Below are 13,953 nucleotides of genomic sequence, written 5' to 3'. Positions count from 1 at the left end.
TGGTTTAAAGTCTTGCCAAGTGATGGGAAGTATGTCTGCTTGAAATTTTGTTTTAAATTTTATTGTAAAAGCTGTAGCCATTTATTTTATTGGGCTGCCTCATCTTTAAAATAGAAAATACGATTTCATTCAAACTCTTCAGAGTATCACACAGGGCAACGTCAATATAACTGTAAATTGCTGCAGCCCAATTGAAGTCTGAAGGTGTAGATTATCCTTATCATTATTTTCAGATTAATACGGTCATTATACTCTGGTAATCAAACTTAACAAAATGAACACAAGCCTCCAAAACAGAATGACAGTGAGATTGTTTGCACTAAGGCTTTGTGCGAATGCGGCATGATTGCAACACTGTAGGCATATACAGCTGATGGATTGGACCTGATGACTGCTTGCACTTATCTAGGCTGGACTTGGAGGGCTATCCCTATTAGCTCTCCGTGGACTTGAGAACAGTCTATGTAGGAGGAGGGAATGGGAGGAATGTACAAACCTTCGAAGAAGTGAGAGCTAGAGTGGACCTCAAAATTTCAACAATTCTCATTGACTTTTGACTAGTTTTCAGACATTCCTAAAATGAAAATAATTAAAACGCAAGAATGTTTTGAGAGGGAAAGATAGATCAGCCATGATTGAATGTTGGAGTAGACTCGATGGGCCGAATGGCCTATTTCTGCACCGATGACTTATATGAACTTAAAAATGCTGCTAATTATTTTGCAAGGAAAAAAGATCTTCCCATGTAATAAAAACAGAAAATGCTGTAACACTCAACAGGTCCAGTCGTTTCAATGCCAAGACAAACAAAGTAAACTTTTTCTGGTCCAAGACTCTTCAGAACTTTGCCCTCTTCCCTGCAAAATTCAAAGCATACGATGGCAGCAGAATATTATCTCTTCCAGGGATGATCCTGAAGTTTTGGAGTAGTGGAGCCTTCAAATGGAGTTTTCTTTTGTGAACTTTAAAGTACTGGAATTATAAAGTACTTCGGTGGAATTGGATGGTGGAAGCCTGGCCTGTTGCATCTTTAGCACTACCAGCCAGGGATGGATATTTTGGGCCAGTGAAGTGGCTTTTCTGATACCTCCTTCTGGATGATTTTGTCTGGCCTCCCAAAAATTGTTGTTATAATCATAGACAGGTTGCAATGACCGACCTGAACAATTGACCCTGTTCTGGAGAATATTTTAAAATCCTAGATAGTAAGATCAGGATTTCCAGGAGATAAATAACTTGACAGTTCACTTTCTCCTCAATGGCTACAATAAAAACCACACCCCAAATTTGGTTCAGTGAGAGGCTTGAAGAGTCGGAATTGAGGTACACTGAAAAACAATCATTTGTTGGCCTAGGATCTCTTCCTCAATAAAGTGGTGAATGGGAAACAGTGGTGTCATACTAGCAATGGCATGATAACTGATCTTCAATTGTGTACTTTTGTTTAGGTTAGTTTAGTTCAGTTCAGTTTATTAATGCCATGTGTACTGAGGTACAGTGAAAAGCTTTTTTGTTGCGTGCTATCCGGTCAGTGAAAAGTCTATGCATGATTACAATCAAGCCGTCCATAGTCTACCGACGCAGGTATAAGGGAATAACATTTAGTGCAGGATAGTCAAGTATAGTCTGATTAAAGATAGTCCATGGGGGATCTAATGAGGTAGATGGTAGGTCAGGACCGCTCTCTAGTTGTCTAATTGACACCTGACAATTGGGTGCAGATTAAAGCTGAGCAACAATCTGGCTGGTAAGGGGATCAGTGGGGATATAATTGCAATAATTACTAATGTGGAATAGAGCATAATTTTGAACCAGGACAGATGTTTTCTGCACATGCAGTATGCAGTAATGAACAATCAGATTGGAAATATGATCTGAAGAAGTGTTTCACCCAAAGCAAATCCTATCTTTCCCCATCAGGACTGATTTGGGAAACATTCCCATCATTTTCAGTTTTATTGTGTGGAGACATTCCACTGATTAATTATTTTCTTACATCTCTTTCACCAGCATCAAAAAGAAACGATGGGTTTTATTTGCTATTTATAAAACAGCTTTTATTTGCTATTTTGTTTAATTGATTACTACTTCATTGATCAATCTAAATTGTACTTGGATCAATATATTTAATTGCAAAAATATCCCGAGAACAGTTTGTAATGTAGAAAATAGACTAATTGTCTGTATTCCTCTTACCATCTCCTGACATGCTATATTTTGGAGTGAGACTGTAATTTCTTGTGGCTATTTATTTCATATATACAACTTTTACGAGGATGTTGCCAAGGCTCGAGGGTCTGTGCTATTGGGAAAGGTTCAGCAAGCTGTGATTCTATTCCTTGGAGTGCAGGAGGATGAGGGGTGATCTTATAGAGGTGTATAAAATCATGAGAGGAATAGATTAGGTAGATGCACGTAGTCTCTTGCCCAGATTAGGGGAATCAAGAACCAGAGCACATAGGTTTAAGGTGATGGGGGAAAGATTTAATAGGAATCTGAGGGGTAACTTTTTCACACAAAGGGTGGTGGGTGTATGGAACGAGCTGCCCGAAGAGGTAGTTGAGGCAGGGACCATTTTAACGTTTAAAAAACAATTAGATAGTACATGGATAGGACACGTTTGGAGGGATATGGGCCAAACGCTGGCAGGTGGGACTAGTGTGGATGAAACATGTTGGTCAGTGTGAGCAAATTGAGTAAAGGAGTTGAGTGCTGTGTTCAGTTTAGGATACTCTGCTATTGTGCACATAATGTTTGGGACAAAGACCCATCGTTTATTTATTTGTCTCTGTACTCCACAATTTGAGATTTGTAATATACAAAAATCACATGTGGTTAAAGTGCACATTGTCAGATTTTAATAAAGGCCATTTTTATACATTTTAGTTTCACCATGTAGAAATTACAGCAGTGTTTATACATAGTCCACCCACACCAGGGCACCATAATGTTTGGGACACAGCAATGTCATGTAAATGAAAGTAGTCATGTTTAGTATTTTGTTGCATATCCTTTGCATGCAATGACTGCTTGAAGTCTGCGATTCATGGACATCATCAGTTGCTGGGTATCTTCTCTGGTGATGCTCTGCCAGGCCTGTATTGCAGCCATCTTTAGTTATGCTTGTTTTGGGGGCAAGTCCCCTTCAGTTTTCTCTTCAGCATATAAAAGACATGCTCAATTGGGTTCAGATCGGGTGATTGACTTGGCCACTCAAGAATTGACCATTTTTTAGCTTTGAAAAACTCCTTTGCTGCTTTTGCAGTATGTTTGGGGTCATTGCCTTGCTGTAGAATGAACCACCGGCCAATGAGCTTTGAGGCATTTGATTGAACTTGAGCAGATCGCATGTGTCTATACACTTCAGAATTCATTATGCTACTACCATCAGCAGTTATATCATCAATGAAGATAAGTAAGCCAGTACCTTCAGCAGCCATACATGCCCAGCCCAAAACATCCCCACCACCGTGTTTCACAGAAGAGGTGGTGTGCTTTGGATCTTGGGCAGCTCCTTCCCTCCTCCATACTTTGCTCTTGCCATCACTCTGATATAAATTAATCTTCATCTCATCTGTCCACAAGACTTTTTTCCAGAACTGTGGTTGCCCTTTTAAGTACTTCTTGGCAAACTGTATTCTGGCCCTCCTATTTTTGCAGCTAACCAGTGGTTTGCATCTTGCAGTTTAGCCTCTGTATTTCTGTTCATGAAGACTCCTGCAAACAGTGGTCATTCACAAATCCACACCTGACTCCCGAAGAGTGTCTCTGATCTGTCAGACAGGTGTTTGGGGATTTTTCTCTATTATAGAGAGAATTCTTCTGTCATCAGCAGTGAAGGTCTTCCTTGGCCTGCCAGTCCCTTTGCGATTAGTAAGCTCACCAGTGCTCTCTTTCTTAATGATGTTCCAAACAGTTGATTTTGGTAAGCCTAAGGTTTGGCTGATGTCTCTAACAGTTTTATTCTTGTTTCTCAGTCTCATAATGGCTTCTTTGACTTTCATTGGCACAACTTTGGTCCTCATGTTGATAAACAGCAATAAAAGTTTCCAAAGGTGATGGAAAGACTGGAGGAAAGACGAGGTGCTGAGAGCTCTCTTATACCTGCATTAAGGGGGCATTTAAACACACCTGAGCAATTACAAACACCAGTGAAGCTGTGCCCCTAACATTATGGTGTCCTGAAATGGGGGGACTATGTATAAACACAGCTGTAATTTCTACATGGTGAAACCAAAATGTATAAAAATGGCCTTTAATAAAATCTGACAATGTGCACTACATGTGATTTTTTTTCTATTGTGGAGTACAGAGGCAAATCTCAAATTGTGGAGTACAGAGGCAAATAAATAAATGATGGGTCTTTGTCCCAAACATTATGGAAGGCGCTGTATATATCATTAAGCTGGAAAGAGTGAAGATAATATTGATGAGGATGTTTGCAGGACTCGATGGCCTGAGTTATTAGAAAGGGGTTTGAGAAGTTACCACTTTATTTCTTGAAGTGCAGGAGGCTGAGGGGTGATCTTATAGAAGTGTAGGAAATCATGAGGGAAATAGATAGGGTGAGTGTTGAGGCAGGTACAATAGCATCACTTGAAAGACATTTGGATGGGTCCATGGGCAGGAAATGTTTAAAGGAATGTGGGTCAAATGAGACTAGCTTCGATGGGGCATCTTGGTTGGCATAAGCATGTTGTGCAGAAGGGCCTGTTTCCATGCTGTATGGCTCTAGATTTTCCCCAAACATTACTTTGTTTACTTTTATCAGTTCCCTCCTCAATCTCCTCTACTCTAAGGAAAACAAACTAAGTCTATTCATTATCTCCTCGTAAATGAAAAGTTTCATCCCCGGTAACATTGTAATGAAGCATCAAACAATCTGCTGCAGGAACTGAGTCAGTTGAGTAGCGTCTTTTGAGGGACAGGAATTGTCAACATCAAGGCCCTGAGGCTGATTTTGACCTGAAGTATCAACCATTCTCCCACAGATGACAGTCAGCTTATTGAGTTCCTCGACCAGATTGTTTGTTGCCCCACATTCCAGTATCTCCTGTCTTTTGTACATGCAATATCACAGTGAATTTCCTCTGCATCTTCTCTAGTGCAATCACATCCTTCCTATTATGTGGTGTCCAGAATTGCAAACAATACCCTAGCTGTGGCCTAACCAAATTTTTGCAAAGCTCGGCAATAATAACCCAGCTCTTATGTTTTATCCTTGGCTAAGCAAAGCTGGTATCCCATACGTCACTTTATCTAGCCCTGCTGTCGCCTTCAGGAATCCTTGGACTTGTACACCAAGGTCTCTGTTCCTCGATTCACCCTGCAGCTCGTCTGTTCATTGTGTATGACCTATCTTTGTTAGTCATCAAAAGTGCATCAGGTCACCTTATTAGGATTAAATTCCACCTGCTGTTGCTCTACCTATTTTAATGACAGATCAATATCTTCCTATAATTTAAGATTATCCTCCGTTTGTAAAACAACACCATCAATTTTCATGTCATCTGCAAACTTACTAATCATATCAAAATTGATAATGTAAGAATCAAACAATAACAATTCCAGCAATGATTCCTGAGGAACACCACTGATCACAGGCTTCCAATCGAAAAGAAACACTCTCCCATCTCTCTTTGCTTTTTAACATCAAGCCAAATTTGGATCCAAAGTGTAAACTTGACTTGGCTCCCATGGGGAGCTTTTGGACCAGTTTCCCATGTGGGAACTCGTTAAAGGCTTTACTAAAGTCCATGTAGACGACATCCAACACACAAGGAAGAAACTAACAATCATTTTGACATGGGTCCATTAATCACAGAAAGCCAGTGTGGATTTATTAAATTCAAATTGTGCTTAACTAACTTGAAATATTGGAATGTGGGCAAAGTAGTTAACATATCTGTGATGAAGCTTGTTAACTGTGGCAACATAGATGTGACATTTGCCTGGGAATATGAAACGTTTTGTATTGAAGGATGGTATGGTTCTAGGAGCATTATTATATTTGCATTTGTGTTTGAAAGTCACTAGTTCTAAATTTAGAGATAACTAGACCAAGTGGACCCGTTGGGCCTAAACCTCTCCTGCATTGGTGCAGCACCCTCTCCCTTACTCCCTCCTCCCTCCCTCCCTCCTCTGCTCCCCCCCCCCTCCCCCTCCCTCCCCCTCCCTCCTCCCCTCCACCCCCTCCCCCTCACCCCTTCACCTCCCCCACTTCCCCCCCTCCCCTTCCCCTCCCCCTCCCCCTCCCCCCCAGTCCATCCCTCTCAACCCCCCTTATCCTCCCTCCTCCCCTTCCCTCCCTCCACCCCCTCCCTAGGAGATAGGTTTAAACTTTAAAATGTGAATAACTTAAAAAATATAACACCAATTTCATGGAAACTTCTTTCATTAGCACCAAAGGGATGACAGTGAGTAAGGTGGGCCTAAAATTGTCACGCTATCATGTACCATTTTGGCTGTAGTTCAGGAACAAACAAACATACAAACAAGAGTTTTAGTATATAGATTCAACAGGTGGAATTATGGTAAACGATGAAGTATATAATAATAGAGTTTCCAATATACAGAAAGATTTCTCAATGGATGTGCATGTGGTAAGCAAACATGTAACACAGGAGTGCTTATTGATACCATATAGTTAATAGACAATAGACAATAGGTGCAGGAGTAGGCCATTCAGCCCTTCGAGCCAGCACCGCCATTCAATGCGATCATGGCTGATCACTCTCAATCAGTACCCCGTTCCTGCCTTCTCCCCATACCCCCTCACTCCGCTATCCTTAAGAGCTCTATCCAGCTCTCTCTTGAAAGCATCCAACGAACTGGCCTCCACTGCCTTCTGAGGCAGAGAATTCCACACCTTCACCACTCTCTGAGGTTAAGGTAATACAAAAGGGTACAATTCCCAAAAAGTGCCGTTGGGGAGATTTCAGATTGTATAAGTATACAAATCTCTGAAGTTGTTGGATCAGATTGATGAGATTATTTTTAAGAAAGCATGTGACATTCTGGGATTTATAAACAAAAGTATGGAGTACAAAAGTCAGGAGAACATTCTCCATCTCTGTAAAACATGAGTTCAACCACAACTAGAATTGTAACCAATTCCGACCACTGCATTATAGGAAGTGAGGGTAATGGAAAAGATCCAGAAAAGATTTAAAATAAATAATGATTGCAAGGATGAATTAAAGTAGTGTGCATTGTTCTTCTTACAGATAAGAGGTGACGCGTTGTAAGTGACCAGTACTGTGATCTCTGCTGTTTGTGATATATATAAATGACCTTGTTGAAAATGTAGATGGGTTGATGAGTAAATGTGCAATGGACAGAAATATTTGTGGAGTTGTGGACAGTGAAGAAGGCCATAAAAGGACACAGCAGGATATAGTTCAGTTACAGATATGGGCAGAGAAATGGAAGATAGAGTTTAATCCCATCAACTGTAAGGTGTGCAAGTTGGGAGGTCAAATCTAGCGAAAAGTATACAGTTACTGGCAAGACTGTTATCAGCATTGATGTAGAGAGAGATACTGGGGTCCAAGTCAATAGCTCCCTGAAACTAACAACACAGAATGAAAGATAGAGTGGCGACGAAGTGGTAAATGCATGCTTGCCCTCATCCGTCTGGGCTAGAGAATAAAAGTCAATAAGACATGTTACAGCTTTATAAAACTTCAGTTAGGCCACATGTTGTGTGCAGTTCTGGCCACCTCATTACAGGACGGACGTGGAGGATTTGGAGAAGGTGTAGAAGAGGTTTACCAGGAAACTTCTTGGATTAAATGGTATCAGTTGAAAGGAGGGGTTGGACAAACATGATAACTTTTTCTGGAGTGTTGGATGCTGAGAGAAGTTTATAAAATTCTGGGAGGCATAGATAGACTGGACAGTCAGAATCTTTTTTCCCCAGGGTGGAAATGTCAAAAACTAGCGGGCAGAGGGGGAGAGTTTAAAGGAGATATACAGGGCAAGTGTAGCAGTAAATCACGGAGAGGGTGGTGGAAGCAGCTCTCACGAGGAAATTGGCCATGTCATAGTAAGAGAAAAAAAATGGAGAATGGGACTAACTAGATTTCTATTGTATTAGGCCTGAAGAGTTGAATGGCTGGAATGTAACATGAAGTCTGGAATGTCACAATTGTATGATTCTTTGATTCTACACCATTCTACATGGTTGCATGGCATGACTAGGATGCATTCTACCTGTTACCTTTATTACCTTCAATTACCTAAATCTAACTGCACATCATAAGGCACCTGTTATAGTTTGTGAAGAGTTTCAGGATGTCCTGAGAATATGAAATGAGCTAAATGAATGCAAGTTCATTCATTTTTTGTTAACTAGTGAGGTGAATAAATGTTGAAAAATTCATCCTGACTTATATATGTCTCAGATCCATACCAATTTTAAAGAGGGAATAAGAGTAGTCATTTCATAATACTGTCTTCTTTTGAACTTGGAGTGAAGCCAACAGTAGTGGCTAGAGATGATTTTGACAAGTGAAGCTCAAGTGATATACGATCATAAACATGTATCTGACAGAATTGGATCTTGAAACTGATTGCCCCATGTTTTACTTTAGCTTTTTGCTCAAGCCAACTCTGCTAAATCCCAATCGACTTTTTAAATATTCCCATTGCTAGTCCAGTCTTCTCGTAAATCATTTTCAGCTTGATCTGTCCTTTCTAAGCCCATTATTGCTCTTTGAGCCTGTCCACAATCATTTATAGTTATGAAACGTTCACCAGTAATGCAACTTGAGATGCCCTGTGTTGCCTTTTAACTCCATGCTATTTTCATTCCAGGTCGGAAATCCCCCTGATGTTTACCTGAAGCTGCTGTTTATTTATCTCCTGTCACTTTCCTGCCCCTTTATTCTCAAGAACTAATGGAAGAATTCTTCTGACTTTATCTATTTAAGAATAAGGGGTAGGCCATTTAGAACGGAGATGAGGAAGAACTTTTTCAGAGAGTGGTGAAGGTGTGGAATTCTCTGCCTCAGAAGGCAGTGGAGGCCAGTTTGTTGGATGCTTTCAAGAGAGAGCTGGATAGAGCTCTTAAGGATAGCGGAGTGAGGGGGTATGGGAGAAGGCAGGAACGGGGTACTGATTGAGAGTGATCAGCCATGATCGCATTGAATGGCGGTGCTGGCTCGATGGGCCGAATGGCCTACTCCTGCACCTATTGTCTATTTCTTTTTTCTAAATAAACAAGAGTTCTCGCCTCTGCATACCTCCTCACTAACCAAAGTATCTGTATTTTCCTAACCTAAGCATTTTCTTTCCATCTGATCCTGGACGTGACTGTCCTTTAACACTCCCTGTGTTGTGCCAGAACATATTCAGTTATTTGTCTTCCACCATCCAGGTGCCAACATCCATCCACTATCTCATATTCCAAACCTTTTTCTATACTTGCTTCCAAAATTGTGAACCCAAATCATGACTCTCTCTCAGAACCTGGCCCAGTCCCTCTGGTGGGTGCAGCATGCTGGGGAAATGCTAATGAGTAATGCTAATTCTGTAATGAGTGAGGCCTTCGTCCTTCCCTACTTATACAAGAAACAGTAGGGCCACGAGCAAAAGGATTGTTGGTGTGCTCTGGCCATACAGTGAATGTAGTGTGGATTAAATGGTGCATTACAATTTCTAGGCCCTAATGTCCACAAAGCTTCTCCTGAATTCTCAAAGAACATATTTTCCACTGCACATATTGGGCAATAATGGGAGGTGTTTTGTGCATATTTTTGAATTGAGTCCAAGTGATCTCCAGCATGAAGTGGATGATAGCACTTCACCGTGCTTAAATTGAAGAGTGTGAGTGGCAGCCATGAGGAAAAAAACGTGACCAGTTTCATATCCAATTGTCTCTTGCAGTTCCACTGCCACTACATAGAGGCTGACGAATTGCCCTCTCAAGTGAAAGATAATGAAACCTAATCCATGGCGTGTGTGCTCTCAACAGATGGGTGTGCTGGAAATAACAGATTGGATATGCTAATCAGTCATTTACCAAAGATCTCATAGAGAAGGTGACAAGGAAAGGGCATCACTAACAAAGTCAAATTTCACAGACAGTGTAATGCAATTGTTTACTTCATTGACATCCCCTCCAAAATGTTGATTTGAAGGTGTGGCTAAGGATTAGAAATTATATTTATTGATTGGTAATCAATCATTTAAAAAGGAACTAGTTGAGTATTTTATTAGCAAAGAACCAAAACTCATAAAACAGGCAGAAAGGATTCACCAATGCATTGAACAGTTCATTCACTTGGAGTTATGAGACTATCATCTGGTCAGAAGCTCTGTCACTGTGTCTCTGTCACTGTCACTGTTAATGTCTCTGTCACTATGAACATTTATACCTCCTGGCTCCTGCATGGCTGGTACTAGGTTATTAATTTGAAGCATGCAGCTATTTTAAGATGTTAAGAAAGGTCCTCAGAATGAAAAATGTTGTTCTATAGAACCTGTCTATTCTTGTACATATTTCATTGCAAGTTAAATCCACTTTAAGTATGAGTTTTCAGCAAACAAGGAGAACAAACAGTATGTGGAACTTTATTGTGAGAGGATTTGACTACAGGAATAATGGTGCCTGACTGTAAATATATAGGCTTTAGTTAGAACTTGGAGCATTGTGTACAAATCTTGCTCACCACTTCAAAATATATTGATAGGATAGAGAATGTAACAAGGATTCAACAGATTGGTTGGTGGCATTGGGTTTTGTGTTTAAAAAAAAGATGAAGTAGTTTGGGCCTGTATCATTTAGCAGAATGATAGGTAATTTCACCAACTGCAGAGTGGTCCTGACTTACCATCTACCTCATTGGAGACCCTCGGACTATTTTTAATCGGACCTACTCGACTTTATCTTGCACTAAACATTATTCCCTTATCCTGTATCCATACTCTGTGAACAGCATGACTGTAATCATGTACAGTGTTTTACACTGTGCTTCGGTACACATGACAATACTAAACTAAACTAAGCTAAACTTTCTATTAAACATTCAAAGTTCATACATGTCTTAGCAGTGCAGATGCAAGATGATGTGTTCCTTGGCTGGGTTGTCTAACACTGGGGAATCACTGTCTCAAAATTAAGGGTTTTAAGCGCTTTGGGGTCAGTACAATAAAATAACACAGAGATGAAAGATCAGCCGTCATTTTACCAATTGGTGCAGCAGACTCAAAAAGCTGAATAACCTTCTGCTGTCCAAGTTTCTTACGTTCATATAGTTTTAAATGCTGTTCAGTACATACTACGCAGTTAACTCGTGCAACTGAGAACTTTTTTCAACCACTGGTGTTCTGATTTTCCTTTTTCCTAAATATTGAATTTATAGTGAGGAAAAAAAGGTGTAATTGCTTAACTTAATCTCCTGGAGCACCTCTCCACTTTTAGCACCTAAGCTGAGTTGCCATTGATGTCAAGAGTTCATTATTTCTATTGTATAGACATTGGGATTCTGTTCTCAGCACATCACTGTGCTGCATGCTCTCAGCTGCCTAAAGTTCCACAACCAGTCTTTATCTATATACTATAACTCTTGTTTGTTTGTTTGTTTGTTCCTGAACTACAGCCAAAAATGGTACACGATAGCGCAACAATTTTAGGCCCACCTTACTCACCGTCGTCCCTTCGGTGCTAATGGAAGAAGTTTCATTGAAATCGGTGTTATATTTTTAAAGTTATTCACATTTTAAAGTTTAAATCTATCTCCTAGGGAGGGAGGGAGGCGGGTGGAGGGACGGGGGAGGAGGATAAGGGGGTTTGAGGGGGATGGAGTGGGGAAGGGGGAGGGAGAGGGGAGGGGGAAGGGAGGGGAGGGGAGGGGGAAGGGAGGGGGTGTGGGGGAGGGGGGGGGGGGGGAGTAGAGGGTGCTGCACCAATGCAGGAGAGGTTGGGGCCCAATGGGTCCACTTGGTCCAGTACTTTCTATTTATGTAATGGCATTGCCTTTAAACATGCACTCTGTTTTACACAGCAGATGAGGGCTGGTCTGCATTGTTCACCTTTTCATTATTCATTAGTTCTGTCTTTTATTAACGTAGTTGACACTCTCAGCACCTTACAGGGCAAGATAGGACCCCTCTCCAGGGGTGCAGTGCTGCTGGAGCGCCACTCTGGCACCTCTGGGGAAAAAAGCCAAAATAAGCAGCGGGGAATTTTAACAGCGACCGACCGCTCCGGCAACAGTGACAGCTCAGGCACCTAAACAATTAGCACTGCAACACTGCCCCTCTCCAATTTCTCTCTTTCCCAAATCAAACAGTATTGTAACTCCGAATTCCAAGAAGCAACTGTTAAGATGGAGACACTGAATATTTGTTCACCCTGCTTTCAGGAATGTTGTTGTTATCCTACACAAAAAAAAAGACATGGTGGAATTTACTTGATTTTTCCAAGTTTGAACCTGTGACATAGATTAATCTGGGAAATGCCACTAGAAAATGTATTATTTATTCTATGATTCTGTTTTTTTAGTTCTGGTCCTGATCTTTTGCAATGAAATGTTCAAAAATACAGAGCACAATACATTGTGACACTGATTCATTTTAATTACAGGGAGGAGAACACTGTTATTATCATGGCAAAATTCAAGGAAATGCTGAATCCTCTGTGGCCCTTTCAACATGCTATGGACTACAGTAAGTTGCATGATACTTTAAATTTTTGGATTTAATGTTTTTATATTGACAATCTAAACTCTGGAATATGTGGACATTTAAGAAGAAACTACCGTGGAAGAGTCTTGGCACTGGAGGTTGGGGAGGAGAGTCTATCTGAAAAATGTGTTTTTATTTAAGCTTTTAGTGAGGGGGAGGGGGGGGGGCGGGGGAATGATCACGAGTTGTTCCGAGTTTTGCTTTCGGCTTTGTGATGGAGTAGGCAGCTATTAGGGTTATTTCCTCTTTGCCTTGGCTTCCATGATCTTTATTGGTGATATCCATTATTTCATTAACAATTCCTGTATGAGTTTCTGCAGACCCTGGGAAACGAGCTTGAGATTCTGACGGGAAATAATGGCGGAAAATTGGCAACGTGAAAAGGGACAGCAATTACTTTAGTCTTGTACCTTTTACACTGGACCCTTTGCTGGTTACACTGGTGCAGAATATTTTCTAGAGCTTTTTCCGATTGCCCACAGACACCATGGCTGAACCACTGTGCATCCTCCAATAAGATGGAAGCACTATTTATAGCACTCTTCTGGGGTTGCTAAGCCTTTATCACAGAAAATCCAAGACTCCTTATGGAGGTTACTAAGCACGTCGCCTTTAATTTTTAAATAATAAGGCAATGTTAGTCACCTTCCTCTAATCAGGAAATTTTATTTAAAGAAAGCTTATGAAGATGTCAGTTAAAATATAAGTCTTTAGTACTTGCAAGGCTAGTTTAGCATTTGGTCTGTTCGATGTCATATAACAAGTTTAAAATCGCATTTATAAATAATGTTACATTGATCCCATGTCCATTAGAAACATTCAGAGATTTGTGAACATACGATACGATAGATCTTTATTTATCCTAGGAGGGAAATTGGTCAATTCAGAATGTATCATGCATCGTGCAGAAATTATTTTAGTGGCTATACCCTAAAACGGTTTTCCCTCCTGTTTGAATTATACTTCAAGAAATGAGAAAAAAGAGTGTAAATTAAGATATGAGGGTTGTTTGGAGTTGTAGAGCATAGAAACAGACACACAGCGTCCATCCTGACCGTCAGGCCTAATCTCACTTGTCTGCATTAACTCCAAATCCCTCTATGCTCCACTCCTTCAGATACCTGTTGAGAAGCCTCTCAAATGGTGTTACTGTTCCTGCCTCCATCACCACCCCTGACAGCTCATTTCAGATACCAAGCACTCTTTGCGTGGTCTTTTTCCCCCAAAATCTTTCTGTTCAGATTTTAGTGTACCCCAAACTGA

The 13,953-nt window shown here is 40.7% G+C and overlaps 1 protein-coding gene across 8 annotated transcripts in view; it reads left to right on the top strand.

Moving 5' to 3' along the window:
- The window catches only part of adam22 (ADAM metallopeptidase domain 22), a 230,863-nt gene that overhangs the window by 64,466 nt on the left and 152,444 nt on the right, over positions 1-13,953 (top strand). For all 8 annotated transcript variants that reach the window (XM_078416827.1, XM_078416844.1, XM_078416837.1 and 5 more), the window contains exon 5: positions 12,590-12,672. In XM_078416827.1, the coding sequence (XP_078272953.1) occupies positions 12,590-12,672 (83 nt within the window). The remainder of the gene's footprint in view (positions 1-12,589; positions 12,673-13,953) is intronic.

This window comes from Rhinoraja longicauda, chromosome 2 (assembly GCF_053455715.1).
Source record: "Rhinoraja longicauda isolate Sanriku21f chromosome 2, sRhiLon1.1, whole genome shotgun sequence".
NCBI classification, from domain to species: domain Eukaryota; kingdom Metazoa; phylum Chordata; class Chondrichthyes; order Rajiformes; family Arhynchobatidae; genus Rhinoraja; species Rhinoraja longicauda.
Note: the sequence above shows the minus strand (reverse complement) of the source record. Positions and strands in the feature narration are given on the sequence as shown.